The sequence below is a fragment of the Balaenoptera borealis genome (genome assembly GCF_965194805.1).
Source record: "Balaenoptera borealis genome assembly, chromosome: 7".
In the NCBI taxonomy this organism is placed as follows: domain Eukaryota; kingdom Metazoa; phylum Chordata; class Mammalia; order Artiodactyla; family Balaenopteridae; genus Balaenoptera; species Balaenoptera borealis.
The window spans coordinates 111,053,538-111,081,222 of NC_138864.1; the positions used below are offsets into that span (position 1 = coordinate 111,053,538).

Consider the following 27,685-nt stretch of genomic DNA (forward strand, 5'->3'; position numbering starts at 1 on the left):
TCTAAAAAATCCGTTTTGGTGAGTCTTGGACATGTGTTCTAATTTCTGGATTAGAAAGTCCTTTATTTCTCTTTCTTATCATTTAAGTTGCTTCCTTACCTAATAAAAGAAGTATAACGACATTTTAACAAACTTGAAATATCAGAATTGCTTAAGTTCAAAGCATGTTTTTTCTTTCTATTTATTTATTTATTTACATCTTTATTGGAGTGTAATTGCTTTACAATGTTGTGTTAGTTTCTACTGTATAACAAAGTGAATCAGCTATATGTATACATATATCCCCATATCCTCTCCCTCTTGTGTCTCCCTCCAACCCTCCCTATCCCACCCCTCTAGGTGGTCACAGAGCAGTGAGCTGATCTCCCTGTGCTATGCAGCTGCTTCCCACTAGCTATCTGTTTTATATTTGGTAGTGTATATATGTCAGTGTTACTCCCTCACTTCGTCCCAGCTTACCCTTCACCCCTCCCCGTGTCCTCAGGTCCATTCTCTATGTCTGCATCTTTATTCCTGTCCTGCCCCTAGGTTCATCAGAACCTTTATTTTTTTTTTTTTTAGATTCCATATATATGTGTTAGCATACGGTATTTGTTTTTCTGACTTACTTCACTCTGTATGACAGACTCTAGGTCCATCCACCTCCCTACAAATAACTCAATTTCATTTCTTTTTATAACTGAGTAATATTCCATTGTATATATGTGCCACATCTTCTTTATCCATTCATCTGTCGATGGACACTTAGGTTGCTTCCGTGTCCTGGCTATTGTAAATAGTGCTGCGATGAACATTGTGGTACCTGACTCTCTTGGAATTATGGTTTTCTCAGGGTATATGCCCAGTAGTGGGATTGCTGGGTCGTATGGTAGTTCTATTTTTAGTTTTTGAAGGAACCTGCAAACTGTTTTCCATAGTGGCTGTGTCAATTTACATTCCCACCAACAGTGCAAGAGGGTTCCCTTTTCTCCATACCCTCTCCAGCATTTATTGTTTGTAGATTTTTTGATGATGGCCATTCTGACTGGTGTGAGGTGATACCTCATTGTAGTTTTCATTTGCATTTCTCTAATGATTAATGATGTTGAGCATCCTTTCATGTGTTTGTTGGCAACCTGTATATCTCTTTGGAGAAATGTCTATTTAGGTCTTCTACCCATCAAAGCATGTTTGAAAGTATACTGTGGTAGGATGTGCAGAGGGAGTATTATTCATGTGTCTTTATGTTTAAATAAAGCAAGTCTTAGATGAACACTGCAAATGCAAAAATTTACAGATTTTCACTCTCTGTATTAGGGGACTTCTTGTGATTCTGTGTGTTACGGGTTTTTTGAATTGCAGAGAATAAGGAAGGGCTGGAAGTGTATTCCTTACAAAAGTAAATTTGGCTTTCCTCTGTTTTTGCCTTTGACCTCTGACTGTTCTGTCATGTTCCCCGGTTTTGCCAGCTGCTGCACCCTCCATCCATCTTCTCCGGTAGGCGTCCCCTACTGAGGAGGCAAAAAGGCACATGGTCAATTAGCTCGAGAGTCACAATGGTTACAGGTATAGACGAGGATTCATAAATCATGTGTTCTATTGAATTTATCCAATAGTTAATTTCTATTGGATAAATAAAAAATTTATCTAGTTTAATTTACTAGATCAGTGAAGCGCTATCTCATGGAGCCATCAGGAAAGATATTCATTCATTCAGTAAATATTTATGGATCACCTTGGTTTAACAAATAACACAGTGCCAGCTATGTGCTGGGCCCTGGGGACATGAATAAGCAAGACCCAACCTCTGCCTGCAGGGGATTTATAAGTCATGGGAGAGACAGGCATGAAAGTAATTACACCATATTGTGATTCGGCAACATACTATGGGACTATATAAAGTACACATTTTAAAGGGGAATATAAATATCAGAGAAGGCTTTCTGGAGAAGGTGGCAGCTGATCTGGATCTTAAATGATTAAATAGTAATTCACCAGACAGAAGGGCATTTTATGGAGGAAAAACCAAGAAGGGATGGGGAGGGGAGGAGAAAAGGCTATGATGTGAAAGAAAATATGGTGAGTTCAGGGTAATTCAAATACTCCATAGGGCTGGAACATGAGGTTCACAGTAGGGGAACAACAACCATGAAACTAGAGATGGGGCAAAGGTCAGCTGGGATTTTATTTGGAAGACAATGTCAAGATATTGAAACATTTTATTTTATTTATTTATTTTTTAATATTTATTTATTTATTTGGCTGCACAGGGTCTTAGCTGCTGCGTGCAGGATCTTCGTTGTAGCATGAGGGATCTTTTAGTTGCGGCATGTGAACTCTTAGTTACGGCATGTGGGATCTAGTTCCCTGACCAGGGATCGAACCCGGGCCCCCTGCACTGGGAGTGCAGAGTCTTAGCCCCTGGACCACCAGGGAAACCCCAAGATATTGAAAGATTTTAGACATAGAGAGATGGTCAGATGGGGTTTTGGAGTGATTTCTTCAGCAAGACTACAGAGGAATAATTCTTGAGGCAAAGAGATTAGTTAGAAACCTGCTACATTAATATGGGTGATAGGACTTCCCTGGTGGTGCAATGGCTAGGAATCTGCCTGCCAGTGCAGGGGACATGGGTTCGAGCCCTGGTCTGGGAAGATCCCACATGCCGCAGAGCAACTAAGCCCATGCGCCACGACTACCGAGCCTGCGCTCTAGAGCCCGTGAACCATATCCACTGAGCCCGCCTGCCGCAACTGCTGAAGCCCGCGCACCTAGAGCCCGTGCTCTGCACCGGGAGAGGCGGCCGCAATGAGAGGCCTGCACACCGCAGCGAAGAGTGGCCCCCGCTTGCCGCAGCTAGAGAAAGCCCGTGCACAGCAGCGAAGGCCCAAAGCAGCCAAAAATAAATAAATAAATTTAAAGAAAAAATACTAGATAAAAAAAAAACAAAAAACGGGTGATGGTGAAAACCCGAACCACGATGGAGACGGGGAGGTTGGATTTAGAGATTACGATCAGCAGGCCTTCCTAGTTGGATACAGGAAAGAGAAAGTGCAGGAGAGAGAGGCATCTGAGGCCTTTCCAGGTTCCTTGTCTATACGACTGGGTGAACTATGGCTGTGCTAAGCTTTGTGCCAGGATGTGAAATTAGCTCTGCCAGACGGGGCCAGAAGTTAAAGTGAAACTCTACCTGCACATCATGCATGTGTAGTACAGCTTACATCTAAATACAAGCAACTAAAGAAGAATATCCAGATTATTTAGTTGAACTAGAACTTTATTGTATAAAATTCTCCTTAGGATATATACTCAATTGACTGATTCATAGAAATTTCTTTCATTGTAGAGATAACTGTATTAGTAGTAATTGATCTGTAAATCACAAATTTAGTCTTAGGCGGTGATGATGATCATTGTTATTAGATGATTATTATTATTTTCCTAGCAGACCTGCTAGATGTTGCAAAATGGACTCAATTCAAATGTCATTTTTTTTCATGCCTTGTGTTTGCCGCATGTTGGGAGATAAGAGTGAAATAGGGTTAACATGTAGAATTATAAGCATGTTAAGATAATTGTAAGATAAATAACCTAGAAGGGTTCAGAGGTAATTCCCACACTGGGCAATAAACTTCTGAATACCCCTAAAGTAACTCAACTTAGTATTGTTGGTATCACAACAATGGTTCTTGTGAATGGCTTAATGAAGGAAGAGGTTAACGCTACCAACTAAAATTAAAATGTGGGATCCTGTATAAGTTTCATTGGGAATTGACTCTACTACTGATTTTGCAATTACTTATAAACATCTTTGCTGTATGTACAGTGCTTTCATGTAAAATAATGGCACAATACAAAATGGACCATTTGTGGTGCCCAAGGAAATTAAAACCCTGTAGAAATTCTTCTACATCTATTTTGAGTTCTGTATCTCATATGGAAGAAATCACAGTTGTTTAGCAACCATCCTTGCTAATAGGTAACATGAGAGAAATATTTTATGGAAATTCACCTCTCTGAGGAGAGGTTAGAAATAACATTCAGTTGAAGAGTGAAAGAAACATAAAAAGAAGCAGCAAGTAATATTGTTATAAAAGTATACTGCAGACCACTCAGTGAGATACAGACTACGGATGACGCTTTCTTGATATAATTATGACATCGATATGCTGGTAGTCGTGATGGGAGGTTTCAATTAGCTTGATGTTTTCAGAAGTCTAATTCAACTAAAATAGGCTGAGATGTAAGTTCTCGACTTGTCTTTTAGATGATTTTCCTTCTCAAGAGGGAAAAATATGGCGACTAAATATTCTGTCCTTAATTCTGACCAAAAGGAAGAAAATTTAAAAAGTAAAAATTATAATAGTCTTTGGAGAATGTTACCAAATCAGAGTTCACACAGCGAAGAAAGTGAAATACGTTTTCAGAAATTTGGAAAAAAAATATAGATGTGATCCCATGGTTAGAACCTATCAAAGGGAATATAAATATAGTTCATGATTGAGGGGTGGGGGATTATACAATGTAAAATTTGAACCATATAATGCTAAGTAATTTCAAAAAAAAATAATAATATCAAACACACTCTGTGCCAAGGTGTATTTTTAAAATACACACACACACACACACACACACACACACACACTTAATCCTCACAATAACCCATGAAGTGGATACCGTAGTTATTCCCATTTTTTACATACCGGGAAACTGAGGCACAGAGGTGCAATTACTTACCCAAGGACACATAGCTATTAAGTTATCAAGTGGTGGACCAGAATTTGAACTTCCTCAGTATGCCTCCACAGTCTGTACTTTTTTTTTTTTTTTTTTTTTTTTTTTAATTTATTTTTGGCTGTGTTGGGTCTTCGTTTCTGTGCGAGGGCTTTCTCTGGTTGCGGCGAGCGGGGGCCACTCTTCATCGCGGTGCGCGGGCCTCTCACTATCGTGGCCTCTCTTGTTGCGGAGCACAGGCTCCGGACGCGCAGGCTCAGTAGTTGTGGCTCACGGGCCCAGTTGCTCCGCGGCATGTGGGATCCTCCCAGACCAGGGCTCGAACCGGTGTCCCCTGCATTGGCAGGCGGACTCTCAACCACTGCGCCACCAGGGAAGCCCAAGGCAGTCTGTACTTTTAACCACCACACTGCTGTACAGCATCCAGAGAGCTCTCTGATTAGCTCACGTAGAAGAACCACAGGTGAGTGCATAGCAGGCACACGAAATGTAAGGTGAGCCTTTAGGCAAAGAGTCAGGCAGGCAAAACCCAGAATGACTTGCTGGTCATGAGAGATGCTGAGGATGTTTAGGCACAGAAAGCAGGAAATGAATAGGCCCACAATTAGTAAAGTAGTGAAGGTCATTACTAGAAAGCACAACTACTCTATTTCTCTTTTGTTTCTGTCTTACTTAGAAAGGGGACTATTCTTCCAACGAAAGGGTAGGACAACTCGTGGTAAGAAACAGTTGTGAGGAAAGCATCAGGTGGCATCTGTCTTCCAAAGTGGAGTTCAAATATATTGTCTTAGGGTGTTTAAGGAAACTTTCTGAATTTGAGGAAATGTGGAGCATGTAAAATACGACAGAACACCAGATTACAGCAGATATGCCTATTCTTAAAACAGTGAAAGCTGAAGAAATTCTAGAAACTATAGACAAAAGTTTGGCAATGATCCCTAGAACTGATATGATTGTTAGCACCTAGAAAAGAATGTGATGGCTGACAGGAGCCAACATGGGTCCACAGGAGGCAAAGAAAAGCATCATAGCTGCCCAAGAGCCACCAAGAGAGACTGGACAGGATTTATAATGGAGAGAATGGGGCACTGTGCATATATTTGTCTAGTTAGTGGGCAGAGACAAGTCTAGCCGCAATCTCAAATGTGTATGTTTAGTTTCCAAATAGATGTGAATATGTTTTTCAACTTAGCTCTTATGTTTTATCAAACCAAGATTTACCAAAATCACTTGTTGTTTCTATGAACATGAAATTCTATTAGTCAGTCCAACAGAGGAAGATGTAGAAATTTAAGAATGTTATTCACTTTTTAAAAGTGAGTGTTCTGCTGAATAGCCTAAGGACAAAGAGATCTAAGCCTTTATGGGTCAATACCTAGATGGTTCCTTCTAAACCTCAGGCCTTTAACCTGATTGCCAAAGGGCCGGTGATCCAAACCATGGGGCCCAGAAGTTGCTACATACTTAGTGTTCTCACGGACATAGAATATTTTAAAAGATACCTCAGTATGAAGCCAAAGCTTTTATATAGTCATTGAAAGCAGCTCCAAACTGAGTGACTTTGCTAAGATAAAAAGTCTAGGGACGTCCCTGGTGGCGCAGTGATTAAGAATCCGCCTACCAATGCAGGGGACATGGGTTTGATCGCTGGTCTGGGAAGATTCCACATGCCGTGGAGCAGCTAAGCGTGTGTGCCACAACTACTGAAGCCCGGGCGCCTAGGGTCCGTGCTCCGCAACAAGAGAAGCCACCGCAATGAGAAGCCTGCGCACCACATCGAGGAGTAGCCCCCGCTTGCTGCAACTAGAGAAAGCCCGCGTGCAGCAATGAAGACCCAACGCAGCCAAAAATAAATAAACAAAAGAAAATAAAGAAGTCTACTTTGTTGAGCCTATATCTTTAATCTGTGATTTCTTTAGAAAACTGCAGAAAACTCCATGGCACAGTTTTCTGAAAAATTAGACAGCAAGATGGTTCTGTGAAACATTTCCTGAAGGGAAGATTGAATCTACTTTGCAAGGGAATCTTGGCATGCATTAGTCAGAATGAGAGCAATTTATAATTTGTTCAGTACTCAGTAAGTACCAAAAAAATTATCCTACAGTTCATGTAACTAAAATGATAAAGAGAAAGCAAGTCGTTTGTTTCCAGGTAAATATTATTTTTATTACTTATATAACTCTTCCTGCCACTCATCCCCATTCTATAGGAGTTGTGCCATAATTTAAATGTTCGGCCTTTATCCCTTTGTCCCATAATTTAAATGTTTGGCTGGCACTCGGAGGTTGCAGTACAGTGGGACGTTGTCTGCTTGTGACCAGATCCTTCCTCTTCAAGGGCAGTGGTTTGCAAACAGCTCTTTTAGCAGCAGCCTTGTCCTGCCAAATCTTAATGGGTAACAAATGAAAGAGGAGCTTCTCCGATGGAGGCGGAGGAGGGCAAAACCGAGAGAATGGAGATTGGGAGATTAGGAGCGCTGTGGAGCACATCCTGAAAATCCTTGCCTCAGGGGTTACAACATGCCATTGAAGGGTGGCCCAGGGATTCTTGGTGACCCTTCATCCCACTCCTTCCTGCTCCAAATGTGCTCTGAGATCTGAGTTGCCATAGCTCAGAAATATCTCATGAGCAGGAGGTTATATTTATTCATCAGGGCTCAGTCAGGAAAACAGAAGCCATTTTAGGGATTTCAAGCAAGAGGGAATTGAATACAAGGAATTAGATGTTTTAAAAATTGCTAAAAGGGCTTAGAAAATAGTTGGAAGGAAGCAAAGAGCAAGGAAAACTAGCGGCTGGCTTGCGGGGAAATGAAGAAATACAGGAACTGCGCCAGTGGTTTCACCTGCCTGCAGTCAGGAAGCAGCTGTTGCAGGAGCTCTCCTGGAAGCTGCCGCAAGCCTCTTATTTGCCATCTGCTTGAGCGTCTTTCTCCCACTGCAAGAGGAGAATGATGCCCTCCCTTTCTTTTTGCCTTCCACGTCTTTCGGGAGTGCCTCTCACTGGCAGAATCTAAACTCCAAACCCTACTGGCAAGAAGTTGGAAAATGTCATTCCTGTGCTTCCAGGAAAGGGGCTGGGGACGATGCCAAGATGACAGCAGACAAGGGCACAGAGTATTTGCCCATCTCACTTTCTATAGTAAATTTAATCTAGGGTGATATCAAAGGGAAAGCGAATAAAATAACAAGTCCCAAGAAAGCGAATAAAATAACAAGTCTCCTATGGTGGTAAATATAGAAACCATCTTTCCAAAATAAGCCTGATTCAGCTGTTTTAGCCTTAATAGAAGACCTGACTTGTCAGTGTCTTTATGTGCATATTGAAATAATTTATAACGCAATTTCAGTCTCTTCAAGTGAAATCGCAATTTCTATCATTTCAGGTCTAAATTTCAGAGTCTATATGGATTCATCATCATTACTCCCTTACCTCTACCACGTGGACACATACTCATGTGTATTTCTTCTCTCTCCTCATAGTGCCTTTGGCAGGAGGGAAAATAAACTGTGACCATGAAATAAATGCTAATTCAAAATATAAATATAAATATTACCTTTCCGGCCCTATGTGAGTAAGGAAGACCTGATCTCGCAAAAACACAATTTCAAAGCTTTATTGAACATCCTTTTGAACTCCTAAGATAACACCCAAGTTCACTTTGCTAAAGAATCAAGTACTGGGGACATCCTTTTCTTGAAAAGAGAGATCCTTGTCATTCCTCCCTCAAAATAAGGTGAGAAAGACTACTTGATCTCCTCCCAAGCTGCTTTTGAGTGTCATTCCTTGCTGTCCCACCAAACTACCACCTGCTCATGCCTGCCTGAAATGCCCTCTTTTACTGGATTTGCAGCCCTGAAGAAAATCATTCTCCTCCTTTTGTGGATGAAAAGAGCAAATTTAAGCCTGCCACCCTGAATCCTTTTTTTCCTCCTGCATGTCTCCACTGATTTGAACATTGAAAGAATTCTGTAGTGTTCTCAGACCTTTGCAGTTCCTTATCTTAAGGTCAAAATGTCATGAGTTTATACAGTTTGAATGTCTTAATATCTCAACATGTCATTTCCTTTCTGTCCGTTAGCCACGGGAACAACTAAGCCCACAGCTATCTGGTTTTTTGCAAGGTGTTTTGATGAGTAAGGAGATGAGTCTAGGAGTTTCACTCTTCCAGAGTTCCCACTAGGAGATCCAACAATAATAGCGTAGATTTACTGAGCCCTTACTATGTACTAAACATTGTTCTGAAAGCTTTATGTTTTTTATATCATTGAATCCTTACGAAGACCTTTGGAGGCTGAAACAATAACTGCTCCAATTCAAAGTTTTCACAATTTGCCCAAGGTTATTCAGTTGAGTTGAGTCAAGTGGTTGAGTCAGAATTTAACCACTACTTTCTGAGCCTAAACATAGGTAGTTAACCCCAAAGAAGTGTTGTGGTAGGTAGAAAAATCAGGTTCATAATTAATATGAGAACCATATTCTTTTACTTCAGGAAATAAAATTATTTAGATTTTCAGGCAATATCCTGAAATTATATAATCACCTGATAGATAAATGATTGCTTCTCTATGTAGCTTACCCTTAACTGGTGTAAAAACAGATGATTAATCTTTTGGTTTTTAGAAAGTTGATTCTGGAAGCATCTCTGTGAACTATTAATTATCCTAGGGATTATATGGCAAGACCAGAATGGATGTGTGAACAGTATTCATGTGTTACTAATGTATAAAGACAGAAATATGGCTGTATATTATGAATCTTCACAAAGCATTAGTCAATAGGTGTGTGGCACCCATTCATCAATTTAGCCTGCACAGGGAATATCTGACCCAAGAGAAATTAAAGGGGAGCTACTTAACTGTTATTTTTACTGCATCCTGGAGAAGTGGGCACACTTGTCCTCACTGAGTAGAAATTCTCTTAGCAAGATTTACATCTACAAACCCTGCACTGTGTGTTAGCAAGTTAATTCTCTCCATATTTCTTACTTCCAGCCTGCTTCAAAGGGAGCTGTCACCAACTACACAGCTAGTCTCAGTGATCGTCTGTGTGCTTGGTGGCCGGGTCAACTCTGTCTTGCAGTTAAGTCAGTTGTCCGTGTGTTGTCCACATAGCAATAGGATCAGAGTGACCAGTGCTTCTAGAATTCTACCTGTTTTTCTCTGCAGTAATAGTAGCTCATCAGGTTTTGCCATTAAATGCATAAAGCTAGTATAATCGTTCCTTTACCTGAAGCTATAGATAAAGGAGAAGAATACTGGGTTTTCGTCATTTTTTTCATTCAACACATCTTTATTGAATATATAATAGTAGTAGTAATAGTAATTGCCATATATTAAGCCCTTGTGTGCCAAACGCTATTCTAAGTGTTTATATATTTTCTCATTTAATATTCAGAATCCCGTGAGGTCGGTATGAGGATTCTCCTTTTACAAGTGGAGAATCTGTGATGGAGAAGTTCACCCAAATGGTATATGAGAAAGTCAGAATTTGAACTCAGGTCTGTCTCCAAAGGGTACCATCTTCATTGTACCATTCTTCAAGTTCATTGAACTTGATACTTGACTGCTGGTTCCAGAAACTGCTTTATATGCTGGGGCTACAAAGATAAAAGTGAGGTTGTACTTGCTGTCAGTCAAGAAGGTAATGTTTATTTCTCAACTTGGCCCAAATTTATGAATGATGCAGCTGCCTGAGCACGAAACTCGTGAAAAAAGGCAAAGAAGAAGTTAAAATGAAGAGAGATGGCATACAGGATTTTCATTTTAACTCCTTTAGTTCTGTCTTTATTTGTGGCACTATTTTGCTGTCATATTGGGTTACATGCTTTATTTCTGTTTGGTTCAGTTTTACCATTTGTAAATGGACCTAATGTTTCTAATTAACCCAGTGAATAAGCCATCCCCTAAGGCTCTTTGGAAGTTTTACAAATGCAAAGCTGGAAGGATCCTGTTTGAACACATGCATAAACGTTATCTCTTCGCTGTATAATATTTTTGCCTCTAAAATTCTGTTAAAACTTAAATCTGTGTCGTTTTTTCACCAAAATATCTGGTTAAGTATTTCTTAACATTTTAAGATGCTCTTTGATGCAGGGTTTTACAGGAATACAAAATGCTTACAAAGTCCATGGAAATCTATGATAGCTCTACAGTAGTGTCTTTCAACAGAAGGACAGGAGCTATTCATTAACGTTTCCCACCATTTCTCTTTCATATCTGGCAGGACCTGAATTGGCCATACCACACGCCTTTTTAGTAGATGATTAGGTTTTTACCAAGCCTCAGGGAGGATTATTTGGAATAAAAGAAAAATCAATCTTAATGTTTCCCCCCAGGACTGAAAGAGACTGAGGTCTGTTCTGTCATTCCCAAGGTGTAAAAACCATGTGTGTGTGCCGTTTGCACTGCATGGAGATAGGAGTCTAATGCTAAATGTAATGGAAGACCAGGGCCTGCTCAAGCTTGTGACCATCAAGCACTGTTTCGTGAGTAACTGGATGTGATTTTCCCACTGTGGAACTGTGCGGTGTGTAGTATAAACTGTTGGCTCAGAATTGGCCTCTTCTCCTGTGGTAGCCTAAGGAAACAGCTATCCTTTTTTACCTTGGTTCTTATTTTTGATTTGTTCCTCACAATGGGCCTTATACAAATCTCCTTTGCTTTCCCTATATAGGTCAGTATTTGGCATAATTCTGCAGTTTCAAACACTCATAGGCTTTCTGGAGCTTCAGTTTCTTACCCTGAAATAGAATAATGTCACAGGCTACTAAACTATTTGGAAAACATAGGTTAACAGCATTGTGAAGATATAATGGGAAAAAAATTTATGAAATTCTTTGGTTTGTTCTTAACTTGAAGATTAAATTCAATAGGCATGATTGCTGAGTGTAAAGAAGAGCTATAGACTATGAGAGATGCCAGGAAGAATAAGTTATTGCCTTTGTTGTCATGGATCTCACAATCTACTAGGGATTCTATAGGCAAATACAGTGCAAGATGAAAGTGGTGAGGCCGGAAGAGGGAGGCAGAGAATTACTAGAGTTCAGGGGACGGTCCCTAGCTTTGTGGCAGGTGCTGTGTCAGGGACCACATTCCCCATTTAGTCCTCACAGCAACTCTCCGAGTTGTAGAGATGAGGAAAACGAGGCTTGGGGTTATTAAGAAATGTGTTCTAGAGGTGATTAAAAAGTGGAAAAATAAATTTTACTCCTTTGGGAAACAATAGAAAAGAGTATGGTTTCACAGAGATGAAAATTACTCTTAAGCATCATCCGTAAAATTAAGTGCAAGTTATTTTTTTTTAATTGAAGTATAGTTGATTTACAATGTTGTGTTACTTTCTGGTGTACAGCAAAGTGATTCATATGTATATATATATTCTTTTTCAGATTCTTTTCCATTATAAGTTATTACAAGATATTGACTATAGTTCCCTGTGCTATACAGTAGGACCTTGTTGTTTACCTATTTTATATATAATAGTGTATATCTGTTAATCCAAAACTCCTAATTTATCCCTCCCCCCTTTCCCCTTTGGTAACCATAAGTTTGTTTTAAGTGTCTGTGAGCCTGTTTCTGTTTTGTAAATAACTTCATTTGTATAATTTTTTTGGATCCCACATATAAGTCATATCATATGATATTTGTCTTTGTCTGTCTGACTTACTTCACTTAGTATGATAATCTCTAGGTCCATCCATGTTGCTGCAAATGGCAAAAGTGCAATTTCTTTGTAAAAACTGGTCTTCGGGTTCTTTTGGTGTAGGTTTTGTTTTGTTTTTGGTTTTGCCTTATAATAATACATTTCCAAATAAACGTTATTGAAAATCTGGGATATTGGGCTGGGCAGTGAGTGGGACAGGCATATTTTTTCAGCCCCAAAGAGTTACTATCTATAGTTAGGAGACTATAGGACATTTCAGAGGAGAGAGAGGGGAGTGAGAGGGAGAGGTTCCAAAGAACACTAAGAATTTATATTGCCCATCGTCTTATGATTAATAGTGAGAAAAGATGTAACATGTTTACATGTTACAGTTTTTAAAAATCTCTTTTATTTGCCCTTCTTCCTCTATAAGGGTGGACAAAAAAGAGCTCCCTTCCAGAAGCAGCAGTGAAAAGGCTTAGCATTCTTGTTGCATGGCTGTGAGATACAAAAGGATTCGTTGGTTGATATTCGTTGGTTGGATATGGTATTGGCAGGCTGTATTTCCAGAGCTGGTTATACACATGTGTATGCGTGTACATACAGGTTCTAATCTGAATAATGCACAATATGTCCCCATACTTTACAATCATAATTTTATAGGTCAAGGAGCAATTTGAGTCAGTATTTTGGTTTTCAAAATCAATTGACTTTGCTAGTTTAAACCCCAAATTTCTAAAGTAATCGGGACTGAAAAGAGGTAGTTACTGTTTGGGGACAGAAGAACCATTGCTTCTGAAATAGGAAGCAAAATGGAGAGAACCTACCAAACATGTTTCTTAGATAAGGCCCATACTTATGTAGAAAAGAACTTAAAACTAGGTTCTAAATTGTTAGGAGAGTAGGAAAGAGTGACTATATGACTTGATAATAGGGGCTAAAGCTAGGACTGTTGGCAAAGAGTAGCTAGGTGTTAAAAATGTGTTTCAGGAAAGAGAAAGAGTGATCAGAAGAGTCACCATGAAATTTTAGCTTGGAGTAATTGGCTTAGTTAAGGAGGAAGAACATCTCTATCATAAGAAAATTCAAATTAGATGCTAATAAGACAGTAGATACTTTAGCATGTGAAGATCACCTATCCATACCAGAAGCCAGTAGGTTTCATAAATAGATAAATAATTTATTTAAGAATACTTATAGTGCTCGCTTCGACAGCACATATACTAAAATTGGAACGATACAGAGAAGATTAGCATGGCCCCTGCACAAAGATGATGCGCAAATTCATGAAGCGTTCCATATTTTTAAGCAAAAGAAAAAAAAAGAATACTTATAAGTGCCTACTGTGTACAGAGCACTGGGGTGGAGGAAGGTTAGCATACATATGCTGCAAATAATTTAAGGGAATGAATAAAAAGTAGGGATAGTGGTGCAGAGAAGTTAAGAAGGCTGAGGATAGAGCTAGCCGGCATTAGAGTTCCAACTTGGAACTGTGGTATTATAGTGTAGGACACTTTTAAATCCTACCCTAGTGTTGGCCTTGATAGTAGCATATCCCATAGGTATTTAAGGAGACAAAAGAGGTTAGATGGGGGTCTCCTGTCACAGCCCCCATTGACTCTGTAAGCCCCAGGAGTTCTTAGTGTCACAGGCTAATCAGCATCCTTAATTTTATTTTTTTATAATGTGTGCCAGATTACAGCGTCAAAGGATCTCAAAATTATGTCCAAAATCTAATAATACATTGCTCTAGGAGTTAGGAAGGTCCTATTACCACAATTTTCTAAATAGGAAAACTGAAGATTGAAAACTAAATAATTTTATCCCAGGTTCAAGCAGAGATCATTATGTGGTATCTGTACAAATAGGAAGAGGAGTCAGAAATAACGATTATACCAAAATTTGATCTTCTAAACTGTTTTCCAGTGAGAAAATCTCATGAGATCATTCTTCATTGTCTTTTCCCATCTTCTAAAAAGTTTGAATTCACAGATTTAACCTTACTTTTCCTGCTTTGACCATCTTCCTCTTTTCAATTTATCACTTTCATGACAGCTGATACTAGTCAAAGCTAATATTGCAACAATTTTAGATAATATTGCAGATGCACAAGGACATCCTCCTATGAATCAATTAAAGAAGTCACAGTTAGTTGCCATTGAAAGTGTAGCAGCTGCATCCTTGAAAACAGATGCTCTTCTGGGTCTGAATGAGTTCAATTTTGACTAATTTTAAGACCTAAACAGATTTCAGTCTGCTTAATATTAGGATGTGGAACCACTTGAGACATCCTAATGTCCTAGGCTGATTGCTTCTCCGTGACAGTTAGTATATGGCTTTCCTTGAGAGATGCTGAGTATTCAATATGCCAGGGATTTTATTTCAATAGAAGAGAGAGACCCCCAAGTCTTGGCTTCAGGAAGGTGGACTCATGAAATCAAGTTGACTTCTAAAGGCAATACAATTTATAGAAAACGTACTTAGGCTGTAGGGATTGGCCAGAATTGTCTTAAATTGTACCTTTGCAAGATTCCTAGACAGCCCAGGAAACCAGATGTTATAAATTACTTCCCTGTCCCTACTCTGTCCCTAGGATATACTCAAGAAACTAAAGTGAAAGTTATAGTTGTAAATGGCAAGTCATTCCTTCTCCTGCCTGATCTTTATCAATCTGTTATATGAATTATTTGTCATGTTATATTGATCAGTTAAATCATTTGTTCTGTTTAAAAAGGGCTTGATCAAGCTCCTGTAATGCCTCCTGTTATTCTGCTGGCCCTGAAAATGTGTGTGTGTGTGTGTGTGTGTGTGTGTGTGTTTGTGTTTTTGTGTGTGTGTGTGTGTGTATAAAATCCCTTACTTGAAGGAGTTAATGATCTGGTAGGGATACATACTGATAAACAGATAATATCAATGGAATATGATAAGTAATAGAACTGTGTGAAAAACACAACCAGAGGAACAAGTGACCCTGCCTGGAGAATCGGGAAAGACTTTCTGAGCCAGAAAGCATGAATAGTTCAGAAAGAGGAATAAGAGCCATCAAAGGGATAGAATCCTAAAACACCATAATATGTTTAGGGAATTTGCTTTAAAAGGGTGGCAGGTCAAAGGGCCCAGAGTTGCGGAAGAGAGAAGTTGGAGAGGAAGGAGAAAGTGATGAAAGATGGAGAAAAACTGAAGTGTTGGGCAGAAACCAAAAATCATGGAAAGCCTTGCTAAGGAGCTTCATGATATAAGCAATGGGAAACATTGATACTGTTTTTACAAGTAATTGACATAGTCAACTTTTGTGTCTTAGATAAATAACTGTTTAACTGATATTTAATTAGCTAAATATGGAAGATTGAAGTAAGGTAGGGGCCAGGCACTGAGGCAAAGACATCAGTTAGGAGACTATTGCAGTAGTCCATGAAAGAGATGAGGGCTCCACCAAGAAAGTGAGCAGATATAGAAAAGACAAAATATATTAAGAAAACATTTAGGAAATAAAGTTGGCAGAAATTATTCCTTGCTGAGGGGAGTGAGAGAGGAGAGAGAGGAGATTACTCTCAATATTTGCAGCTGAGATCTCCTAGATTTATATACCACCAGTAGAAAGAGAATTCAGGATAAAGAGCAGATGCTAAAGATAGACTTTAGTTTTGAACACATTGCATTTGAGAGGCCTGCGGGATGTACAGTAAAGATAGCTTGCAAACAGTTGATCGAATGTAGTTTAGGAGTCAACAATTCCAAGATAATAGCAAAATTGATGAAAAATTTTGAGCTGAAATTGAAAATTGATGAGCTCACTCAGAGAGAGCATATAGAATGACCAGCAAGAGAGACCAATAGAGAAAAAATCCCTGGGAACCCCAGCATTTATGGGTGCGCTAAAGGAAGAGGATCCAGTGAAGGAAATTATTAAAACAATGGCAGAGAGATGAAAGGACACCCAGAGAATTTGGCGCCATACAAGCCAAAAGAAAACAGAATTTCAAGAAGGAAATGGGCAGTCCTGTGGAATGTAGCAGAGATCCTTTCTGAGGGTAGGATTGAAAAGTGCCCAATGGATTTGGCAGTTAGGATACCATTGGTGACTATTATCAGAATAATTATTTAATAAACGGGTGAAAGCAGAAATCAGATTATGGCACATGGAAGAATTAATGGAAGGCAAGACTATGGAGAAAGCAAATGCTGACAGTCCTTTTGAAGTCTTAATAAGAATCTGAGGGACTTCCTTGGTGGCGCAGTGGTTAAGAATCTGCCTGCTGATGCACTGGACACGGATTCAAGCCCTGGTCCGGGAAGATCCCACATGCCATGGAGCAACTAAGCCCGTGTGCCACAACTACTGAAGCACACGCTCTAGAGCCCGCAAGCCACAACTACTGAGCCCACGTGCCACAACTACTGAAGCCCATGCGCCTAGAGCCCGTGCTCCACAACAAGAGAAGGCACCGCAATGAGAAGCCCGCGCACCGCAACCAAGAGTAGCCCCCGCTCGCCACAACTAGAGAAAGCCCGCGCACAGCAACAAAGACCCAATGCAGCCAAAAATAAATAAATAAAATACTAAAAAAAAAAAAAAAAAAAAGAATCTGAAGTGCTCAAGAGAGGAGTTAAAAGAGTAGGAAGGACAAAGTGCCTGGGGAGCACAGCATGGATTTGGGAAAGTTGCTGAAGAAAGAGAAAGGAACTGGCCAAGTACTAGTGAAGGATTGACAGGTGGTAGTGAAGACTTTTTGGGGATTAAAATCCAGAAAATGTTAGTGGCAACAGTCTGTACTTTGTTTTCCTGTCAAAAGATGAGTCGCAGAATTAGCCCAGGATTAGATCAGTTGCCACAGAAGAATCTACCTAGAGGGTCATTGGTCAGACAGTGGCATATGGCCACCTCCAGCCACAAGCAAGGCTGGGAATGCAGACCTGTAGCTTCTCATAGTCTACCGTGGAGTGAACAAGAGAGAATTGGCAATATCCGTCGGCTCACCTAACAAGTAGTGTCTGCCCCAGAGACCAAGGTTCGGCATCCTCATATAAACCAACCAATTTAGCACAGAAAGCCACAGTCTCATTGCCACAAATAGTTAGGCGTCTCAAAGATGCATGCTTTTATGCAATGGTTGTAAGAGGAACAAGGATACTTTGAATGATCTGATGTGCCCCATCCCCAGTATTAGAAAAACAGCTCAAAGTGCATATCTTAATAAAATAATCAAGTACTAATATTGTTAAAGCCTAATATATGTGGGCTCCGCCAATGTGAAGAGCAATCCCTGAGATAAATATACAAGCACGAACCTCTGAAAGAGTGTGTGTGTATGTGTGTGGGTGTCCAGGAACCTCCTATCTTGACTGTAATCTCCCAAGCAGATTCTCTCAGCATTGCTTTTTTGTAGATTTCCATTTGACATTTGAGAGCTAGGTAATTGTTTTGTGTTGGCTTTGCTGCGCTCAGCACTTCTTTTCTCAGTATATTCCTTCTTGTTAAGAAAACTTCATAAATTTCAGTGAGCCCTGAGGAATTCTCAGACCAGCTTTTCAGTGGAGCCCTGGGCATCAGTTTTCATGTGCCTTACTAAAATGTTATTTTTGCTGTAGATTACAGTCTAGCTAAATGCACAGCATGCTGCTATTCTAAACTACTTCTACCTCACCTCTACCTTGCAAGTTTTATGTAGACTGCTTTCCTGGCTGTTAACTTACTCTACTTGGATTCTTTTTTTTTTTTTTTCTTTTTTTTTTTAATTTGCAGAGTTTGGCCAGTCAGCTGCTACACATGATGAAATTACGTATTTCTATAAGAAGAAAGGGAATGTTTTTTAACTTGGTGAAATTTCTCCAAAATGCCTTTGGTAGGTTGGGAGATTAGTATAGCCTTAGACCTTGGGCCATGAGCCCAATTTCCTTAGGGTCTGATTTCTTCCTTTTTATTTATTTATTAAACTTTATTTATTTTATTTATTCATTTTTGGCTGCACTGGGTCTTCGTTGCTGTGCGCAGGCTTTTTCTAGTTGCGGAGAGCGGGAGCTACTCTTCGTTGCGGTGCGTGGGCTTCTCATTGCGGTGGCTTCTCTTGTTGCAGAGCAGGGGCTCTAGGCACACATGCTTCAGTAGTTGTAGCACGTGGGCTCAGTAGTTGTGGCTCGCAGGCTCTAGAGCACAGGCTCAGTAGTTGTGGCTCACAGGCTTAGTTGCTCCGCGGCATGTGGGATCTTCCCAGATCAGGGCTTGAACCCATGTCCCCTGCATTGGCAGGCAGATTCTTAACCACTGCGCCACCAGTGAAGCCCCTCTCCCTTTTTTTATTGATATATATACGTTGCTCTTCATGGCACAGGTAGTGTCACACAACAGAGGAATCAAAAGCGCTAAAATGCCTTGAAATATTAGAATAGTGTTACTTATAGTTGCTTTCATCCAGTCTGCCAAAAGAAAACATTATGAAGGCAATGATCTCACCTTGCAGTCAAACAACTTGAATAATGATAGCATTAGAGGGAAAGCAGTGTCTACATCCAGTCCTGCAGACCGAGTTAGTGAACATCTCAGACGATGCCAAGGCTGGTAATAAGTTTAAATCTCCATCGCTATATTTCTTTCCTCCTTACACGTCAGTTCCCTTGAACAAAATTCTTTTTTGTGTGTGTTTGCCATGATATTTTAATTTACTGAAGTCTGTTTCCACTGAGGAGAACTTAGCCTTTTAATTCTTGACGGTCTCTCCAGGTTCGTCTCTGTGCTTGGCTGAGTCTAGGAATAGATGCAGCTCTGAAAGCCCACAACTGCAGATATGCCTTCCACTACATGTGTTGACTCCCTGCTCTGTAAGGTGGATACCTCCCAAGTTAGCCAGTAGTGCCTCGCCAAATCCCATGTCCCCTAAGTCCAGGGAGCTCTTCTTCCAAATGACACTGCATCCTCTGAGAAGGAGAAGAATTTTCACATGGAAAAGCAAAAGATACTAATACATGGAAATTGAACCTCAAGGTGGATGGAATTATCTTTTAAGTACCTTGTTGCTGTAATTAAGCTTAGCACTCTTAACCTGGACAAATCACATGCTAAAGAATAATTATTACTTGTGTTTATTATTTATATTAATATTCAGTGAGTTTTATGTGCTATTGTCTGAAGTATTTTATCTACATTAACCCATTCAATACTCCCAACAGCTGTAACTCATTCAGTGTTCCCAACAACATTCTGAAGGTATATTATCTGCATTTTACAGAAGAAACCGAGGCAGAGAGAATTTGTCATTAGCTCTTGGTCATAATAATAAGTAAATAGTGGAGACGGGACTCAAGGCCAGCCTTTGAGGCTCTAGAGAACTCGAAGAACTTTTGAATGAAATTGCCAAATTATTGTTGGTGATCTTTGAGAAATTATGGGGAACTGGATACACAACAGAAGTCTAGACATAAGGAAATGTAGTTCACATTTTTGCTCTTTAGTATTTTCCTGTAGAAAATGGCCAAATGCTATTAAATATTTTATCAATTACTTGCAATAGATAGAGAAGGTAGGTTTATCAAATTTTCCAAAAAGACCTTCTTAGGGCTTTTAGCCGATTGTAAGTAAGCTCTGTTTGAGTTAAGGAGAATGCGACACATCCTGTTCCCTCGCCCCACCCCACCCCAGGAGATTTTAGGCTTACACGCAAGGAGCACGGCTTCTAGAACAAGGGAATTGATCACTCTTTCTAGACAGGTCAGACCACTCTGACAGGTCAGACCACTCTGACCACTCCAAACATTTGTTATGTTTGGTCCTAAGTCCCACATTTCAAGGGAAATATAGAACAATTGGAATTTTTTTGGGTGAATTATGAGAATTATAAAATGACTCAGTTGGATTATTTGGATAATTGTTGAAAGTCTGGGGACATTTAGCCCAAAAAGGGAAATGTCCTTTTTCAGGGAAGGCCAAAAGAGATATCTTTAGTACTTGAAGTACTGACACAAGTAAGAGTGATTGTTAAGTTGCCAGAACCAGGGCCAATGATTAGAAGTCAATGACAACAGACATGGCTTGATGAAGATGGTCATATCTTTCTTAGATGGAATAGGCTGCCGCAAGAGGAATTGAGTTTCCTTTCACAAACATTTGTGTGGGTGTGCAACCAGAAGCTGAACAGCCACTTGAAGATATACAAATAACACAAGCATAGACCACATGGTTGGGCTAGATTACTAAGTTCACTTCCAACTCTGAGTTCCTGTTTCTGTCATTCTGTGAATTGATGCAAGACAATCAGCTGGGCTTTTATGTTTAATCAAGTACCGAAATAGTCTGTCGTGTCTCATATGTCTGATGCTGCCAACACTAGCATTAGCCAAATTGATAAAAACAACATGATGAACAACAAAATCATGTGTCATTTCAAAAAATATCTGTAGGCATCTAATGAAATGATTGGTGTTTTGTCCTCACCCCTTCTTTCAGATCTGTCTCCTGCTCAAGATAACCACGTGAACGTGGATCTCCCACCAGTGTCAGAGCAGATCATGCAGACTCTGAGCGAACTTGCAAAATCTTTCCAGGATATGGCTGACCGCTGCTTGCTGGTCCTACACCTGGAAGTCAGGTATGACACAGCCAAGCACAAGACTGTGATTTAATTGCACTGTGGGTCATAAATCACTCGCTTATGTCTGGAGAGTATCACTATCATTTTTGGTTCGTATTATAGATGTCCTTTTTTTACACTGAAAGTGATTTTTAGTGTTAGTCACTATTAAAGTTTTTAAGCACATGCTGTATTGTGAATATGGTGGTTTGGAGTTTACATGGCCTATGACATCAGAATGATCTAGACTGGAATGTCTATACCAGTTGGCTAGGCCATCTTAAGTCAGTTAATTAACTTTACTAACTCAGTTTCCTCCTCTTAAAAATAGAAACAGTAATTTCTAACTTAGAGATTTTATGAATGAAATGATAAGTAATAAGTACAATGCCTACCACAGAGTAAGTGCTCAAAATATGGTAGCTTTTCGACTATGATGACTTTATTGCCATTGATATTTTTAGTAAGGTACTATGCTAGTCCATACTAAGAAGGGAGTATACAGATGCAAGAACCATGATCCCTTTCTTTAAGAACCTAAAACCGGGACTTCTCTGGTGGCACAGAAGATAAGACTCTGCGCTCCCAATGCAGGGGGCCCAAGTTTGATCCCTGGTCAGGGAACTAGATCCCACATGCATGCCACTACTAAGAGTTCACACGTCACAACTAAGAAGCTGGCAAGCCGCAACTAAGGAGCCCACCTGCCACAACTAAGACCCTGTGCAACCAAATAAAGAAATAAATACTAAAAAAAAAAAAGAACGTAAAACCCAATTGAAGACATTAAGTTCAATCATAATTCAAGAAGTTTCCAAGATATGATATTCTTGGACTCTTGCTTCTTCCCCTGAAGTGTAGAATATTCTAATTAGCTTTGGTAGACTCTATTATCATACCTCTGGAAATGGTAGGAAGAAAAGACTAGAAAGTCTCCAATCATTTATTTATTCATTCAATAAATATTTATTGAGTGCTGTCTTTGTTCCAGACAGTGGTTTAAAAATTGGGATACAACAGTGACAAAAACACTCAAGGTCCCTACTGTCATAGAGCTACATTCTCACTGGGGTGAACAGCCAGTGAGTAAATAAAAAGGGAAATTTCAGCTTAGTGTAACTAAAAAAATAAAATAGCAGAATGGAATTAAACCACGCTATCAAATAGAAATATAAAGTGAACTACACATGTGAACCACATAAATAATTTAAATATTCTAATAGTTCCATTTGAAAATATAGAAACACGTAAATCATAATATATTTTATCCAACCCGGTATATCCAAAATATTATCATTTCAACGTGGAATTAACATAAAAATTATTGATCTATTTTGCATTTTTTTGTCCTAAGCCTTTGAAATCTACTGCATCTTTTATGCTACGACTTGTCAAAATTTGGATTAGTGACATTTCAAGTGTTCAATGGCCACGTGTAGCTATTGTTATACTGGACAGTGCAGAGAATGGCTAGGGTTGACGAGAAAGGGGGATCTGGTATTTTGTTTCATAGATAAAATGGTCAGGGAAATTGTGACAAGGTACCAAGAAAGAGCCATCTGTACAAAGACCTAGTGGAAAAGAGTTTCAGGCAGGGAGGGGCCCTCACGAGGTCCTGAGACAAAACCAAACTGGCAGATTTGAGGAACAGAGAGGAATCCAGTATGATTGTAGCCCGGTGAATAAGGAGGTGGGGAGGAGTGGAAGGAAAGGTAAAGAGGCCGGCTGGAGCCTGATCACGTGGGGTCATGGAGCCCGACTCATTATAGGGTCTTACAGACCACGTGAAGAGTTCGGATTGTTTTATTTTTTTTTATTGAAGTGTAGTTGATTTACAGTGTTGTGCCATTCTCTGCTGTACAGCATGAGTTCATATTTTATTCGAAGTGCATCAAGAAGCTATTAGAAGGTTTTAAGCAAGGGGGAGATATTCATTCATTCATTCACTCATTCACATTTTTAAAAGATCACTCTGGCTGTTGTATGGAAAAAAAATTGCAGGGAGAAATATGAATGGAAGCAGAGGGGGATCAGTTGAGACCAGATATGAGCACAAGAATGACAGAGGTGAAGGTGTGAGAAGTGTCAGATTTGGGACATGTTCTCAAGGTAGAGCTGATTTATTGATAGGTTGGATTGGACACAGGACTGGTGGCAGTGAGAGAAAGAAAGGGCTCCAGGAAAACCACAGCTTTGGGGCCAGGACTCCAGGGAGACCACAGAGCAAAACTATGTGGATGCCACGACCAATGAGTGAGGTGAGAAAGACTGAGGGACCGAGAAAGGTTGGGGGAGGGGTAGAAATCAAGAATTCCGTTTTGGTGATGTTTGGTTTGAGATGCTATTAGACATCTGGGTGCCAATGTCAAATAGACAGTTGGATATATAGTTTTGAAACATCAGGATCAAAAACCTCAGGATCCGAAAGTGTATAGTAATGCATTTTCTTTTGTATTACTGTGAGACATTATTAAAGTTGATAGGGTATTGCCTTTTTGTTTCGAGTCTTTAGTAGATTTAGGTTTTAAAAATGTAAATAGGATTTTGGTTCGTATGTTTGGACTCCTGTTAGAACTTGGCTGTCTTACAGGTGTGCTCAGGCAAAGCTTAATTGCTAATGTATTGTTGATGTCACTTCTTTTGTATGCTGCTTGCTTTTTTCATTCTTCATTATCTTGTCCAGTGAGTTACTTCTTTATTGCTTGTGAAGACCTTTGAGTAGGGCAACTGAAGCAGCATTGTAGATTTGGAGTCTATTTTACTCAGCATTATTTCTGATCTTATTTCTTACATTCAGTTGTTGAGAAATAAAGACTTTTCCTCTATGATTTCTGATTTGTTTTATGATAAGTTTTAGATTTGTTTTCTATTTATTTACAAGCTGACAGTGAAATAAATTGGATATTTTCTGTGAATAAGATAAACGCAGTCAACGGGGGGAAAAAAAACACCCAGTAACACTCTGATGCCTCTGTTACCTGGGTTGCATAGAAAAACAAGGGAACATCAAATTAATTACTATCACAGCTCCTGGAATTTATGCCATTGGTTGTGTGGGTTCACGGTGTGTTCTTCATTTGGAATTATCAGCTTGTAGTGTAGTTAATTCCAAGTGGGATACTTTCAAGGCATCTTTGCCTTACTCAAAGGTCTTTGAGTAAGATCTTTTCAATCCTTGAACTCTATCCTGCCCTTTTTATTTTTGTACATATTGGCAGTACTGTTCTTAATAATGCCGAACATATTTTAGTCATTGTTTATTAACTTTACAAGAAACCATTCAATGCTGTAACACCTATTGCTGTATCTCCTTCATCATTAGTTTAAAAACAGAAAAAGATCATTTTTTTTTTTTTAATTTATTTATTTATGGCTGTGTTGGGTCTTTGTTTCTGTGCAAGGGCTTTCTCCAGTTGCGGCAAGTGGGGGCCACTCTTCATCGCGGTGCGCGGGCCTCTCACTATCGCGGCCTCTCCCGTTGCGGAACACAGGCTCCAGATGCGCAGGCTCAGTAGTTGTGGCTCACGGACCTAGTTGCTCCGCGGCATGTGGGATCTTCCCAGACCAGGGCTCGAACCCGTGTTCCCTGCATTGGCAGGCAGAGTCTCAACCACTGCGCCACCAGGGAAGCCCCAGAAAAAGATCATTTTAAGAATAAATAACAAAAAAAGACTGAGTTTTAGAGTCCTGGATGCAGAATTATCTTTCCCTGACTTTAAATGAAAACACTCAACATGTTTATTTTTTCCAAATTAAATTTCCTTACGTCTTCATTTAACATGGTTTCAGCATTCAGGTTGCTTTCCTATGAATGTGCTCCAGATTGTCTTTGTTCCTGTTCAAGTACGGTACAAAAAACTAGACAGAACACTCCATATACGGCTCAGATAGTGAATGTTGACACATTTTATTCATTCCTTGTCACAGTAACAAGCTTTTGTTTGTTTGTACAGTTGATGATAGAAAATGAATAAGGAAAATCTCAAATAAATCATTATTGTAGTTGTCCAAAGCTAGAATAGAGGAGATGGCTAAGTGCTCTGGGCACCCACAGTGGGTGACTGTGGAAGAAAGCGTTAGCACATAGAAGGCAGGAATCAGGTGTGCCTCCTTCACTGCTCTGGCTCCAGGACCTGGAACAGTCCTGCTGCATAACAAGTACTCAGTGACTCTCGAGAATTAGCTGGTTTGAAATCAAACCCAGATAAAGTAAGTGTGGGTTCCCCAAACAAAACCTGTTGCTCATTAAAGAAAATGAATTGGTTTGGAGATCGTTTTCACTTGGCAGTCCATGACGTGTATTTAAGAGGCACAGAGACTGCATGGCCAGCATCATCCTTGTCACCATCGTCAGCTAAGGTTTGTTTTGTTCCCATCTCACTGTAAAGGAGACTTAGAACTTAGGCCCTGTGGTCCAGGAGCTGGTACAATGAAGAAGTGGCTAGTTAGGCACTGTCTCTGGCACTTTTACCCAAGAAGCCACTATAATAAGAGAGCACAGATAGAACAGACAAAAAAACTTAATGGGAAAAAATTAATGGGGAAAGCTAGCAAGTCCAGAACAACTTCAAATGCCAAAAATTTGTCTTAGTCCCTCAAATATTTTATATCCGTAGCCCATCTTTTTGTTTAACATTGTTAAAGTTAAAAGCAAAAAGGGTTCTCCCTGCCTGTGTGTCTATCCACACGTACTCTTTTTCCTCCTAATAAACACTTTACTTGTTTCACTAAAAAAAAAAAAAATCGAAAAGAGTTCTCAAATCCAGTAGGTTCTGTGTTGAAGGACCCATCCAAAGAGCATGTGACATTTTACCTGTGTCACTGTAGGTCACATTTAACCACTAAGCAGTGCTTTTTTACAGTTTGAAGCATAAGGCATGTTACACCCCCAAGAGATGAAAGACATGGTGAGACCATTAAAAATTGTTGAGGTCTTTTTTTTTTTTTCTATTTGAACTTTAGAAGAAGAAAATTAAGTTGCAATTTGAGTCTAAAATGCTAAGAATGTCACCTTTATCAGCTGATTTCTCTCACCATCAGGAGGGTTCTAAGTGGGTTGAACAGTAACTGCCTGCCGCTGTTGGTATCCTAAGTGTGCACTTTCTGAAAATCAACCATCCCGCTGTGTAATCAGCAATATTTGCAGAAAACCTTAATGCCAAAGTTGTATTAAGGTCAGCAACAACATGCCAGAATTCAAAAGAAAAAGAAAAAAAACTTTTTCTGAATTTGACATTTGCCAATGACTATTTTAATTTCTTTTCATCTCTAATCATTTTGGGAGAGGAAGATAATATCTTAGAACAGTTTTTGTCTCTCCTCTCTGCCACTCACTTCAGGATCTCATAAGCACTCACCTCCAATTCATAGTAATTTCCTAAGTAGTCTCTACTTCTAATTTCTACCATTCTCCACCATTAATTCACCCTTTATACTGTGCAGAGTCATCTTGCCAAAGCTCATATCTGATTATATAATGTCACCTCTTAAAATCCTCTTAAGACTCCCTGTGACTTCTCACATAAAGTCCAGAGTCCTTAGATGGCCTCAGAGCTTATGATGACCTGGCCCCTGCCCATCTCCCCAAGCTCACCTCATGCCTCTGTCATGTGATCTGTATGTACTAAAAGGAACTTCTGGTCATTCCTTAAAACTGTCCTCCATTCACACCCTCATGCCTTTGTATTGATATATGGTCTTCCCATCGTCTGAGGTTGTAATGTCTATAATTTACTGTAAAAATACTTCAGCATTAATGGCTTGATTTTATTTTCAACTAAGAGTTACTTAGTTTAAATTTCAACCACAGTAGCAATCAATTTCCCTAGGCACGAATCCCACTCCAGGGTTGATCAACTTTCATTATATCAAAAATGTCACATTCTGGAGGGACTGCAACTGATGCCATTACTGGTATCCTGATCAAAACCATATACTTTAATAATTAGCACATGAATGTCAGAATGAGTTTTTACTGGCAAAATTAATCATTAGTTGATTAGCAACTGTTAAGGTGATCACCTATCATGAAAATGAACTGGTAGTCAAGAGACCTGGATTCCCTTCCATGAGCAGGTTATAAAACTATAGCACATCCTGTGCAAAACTTAGCTTAAAATGGGTCATAGCTCTAAATGTAAAGCCTCAAACTATAAAACTCCTAGAAGCAAATATAGGAAGAAATCTTTGTAACTTTGCTTGGGCAAAGATTTCTTAAAGCTGACCCCCAGAGTTACCATCCATAAAAGAAAAAGCTGATAAATTAAGCTTCATCAAAATTTAAAACAGTTCTTTGGAAGACATTGTTAAGATGAAAAGATGAGCCAAAGATTGGGAGAAAATGTTTACAAAATGCACGTCAACTTGTATCCAGCATATATAAAGAACTCTCAAAAGTTAAGAAAACAAGTCAATAAAAAAATTAGGCAAATGATGTGAACACAAACATATATGGATGGCGGGACTTCCCTGGCAGTCTGGTGGCTGGGACTTCGCCTTCCAATGCGGGGAATGCGGGTTCGATCCCTGGTCAGGGAGCTGGGATCCCACATGCCCCTTGGCCAAAAATACAAAGAATAAAACAGAAGCAATATTGTAACAAGTTCAATAAAGACTTTTAAAATGGTCCAAATCAAAAAAAAAAAAAAAAAAAAGATGTATGGATGGCAAATAAACCCATGAAAATATGTCCAGCATCATTAGTCACTAGGAAAATGCAAGTTAAAACCACAATGAGACACCACTATACATCTATTAGAATGACTTAAAAA

At 39.5% G+C, this 27,685-nt stretch overlaps 1 protein-coding gene across 1 annotated transcript in view; it reads left to right on the top strand.

The window, feature by feature from the left end:
• EXOC4 (exocyst complex component 4) overlaps positions 1-27,685 on the top strand; it is an 816,004-nt gene that overhangs the window by 725,807 nt on the left and 62,512 nt on the right. Inside the window, exon 15 of the mRNA XM_082399149.1 lies at positions 20,792-20,933. Coding sequence (XP_082255275.1) covers positions 20,792-20,933 — 142 coding nt within the window. The remainder of the gene's footprint in view (positions 1-20,791; positions 20,934-27,685) is intronic.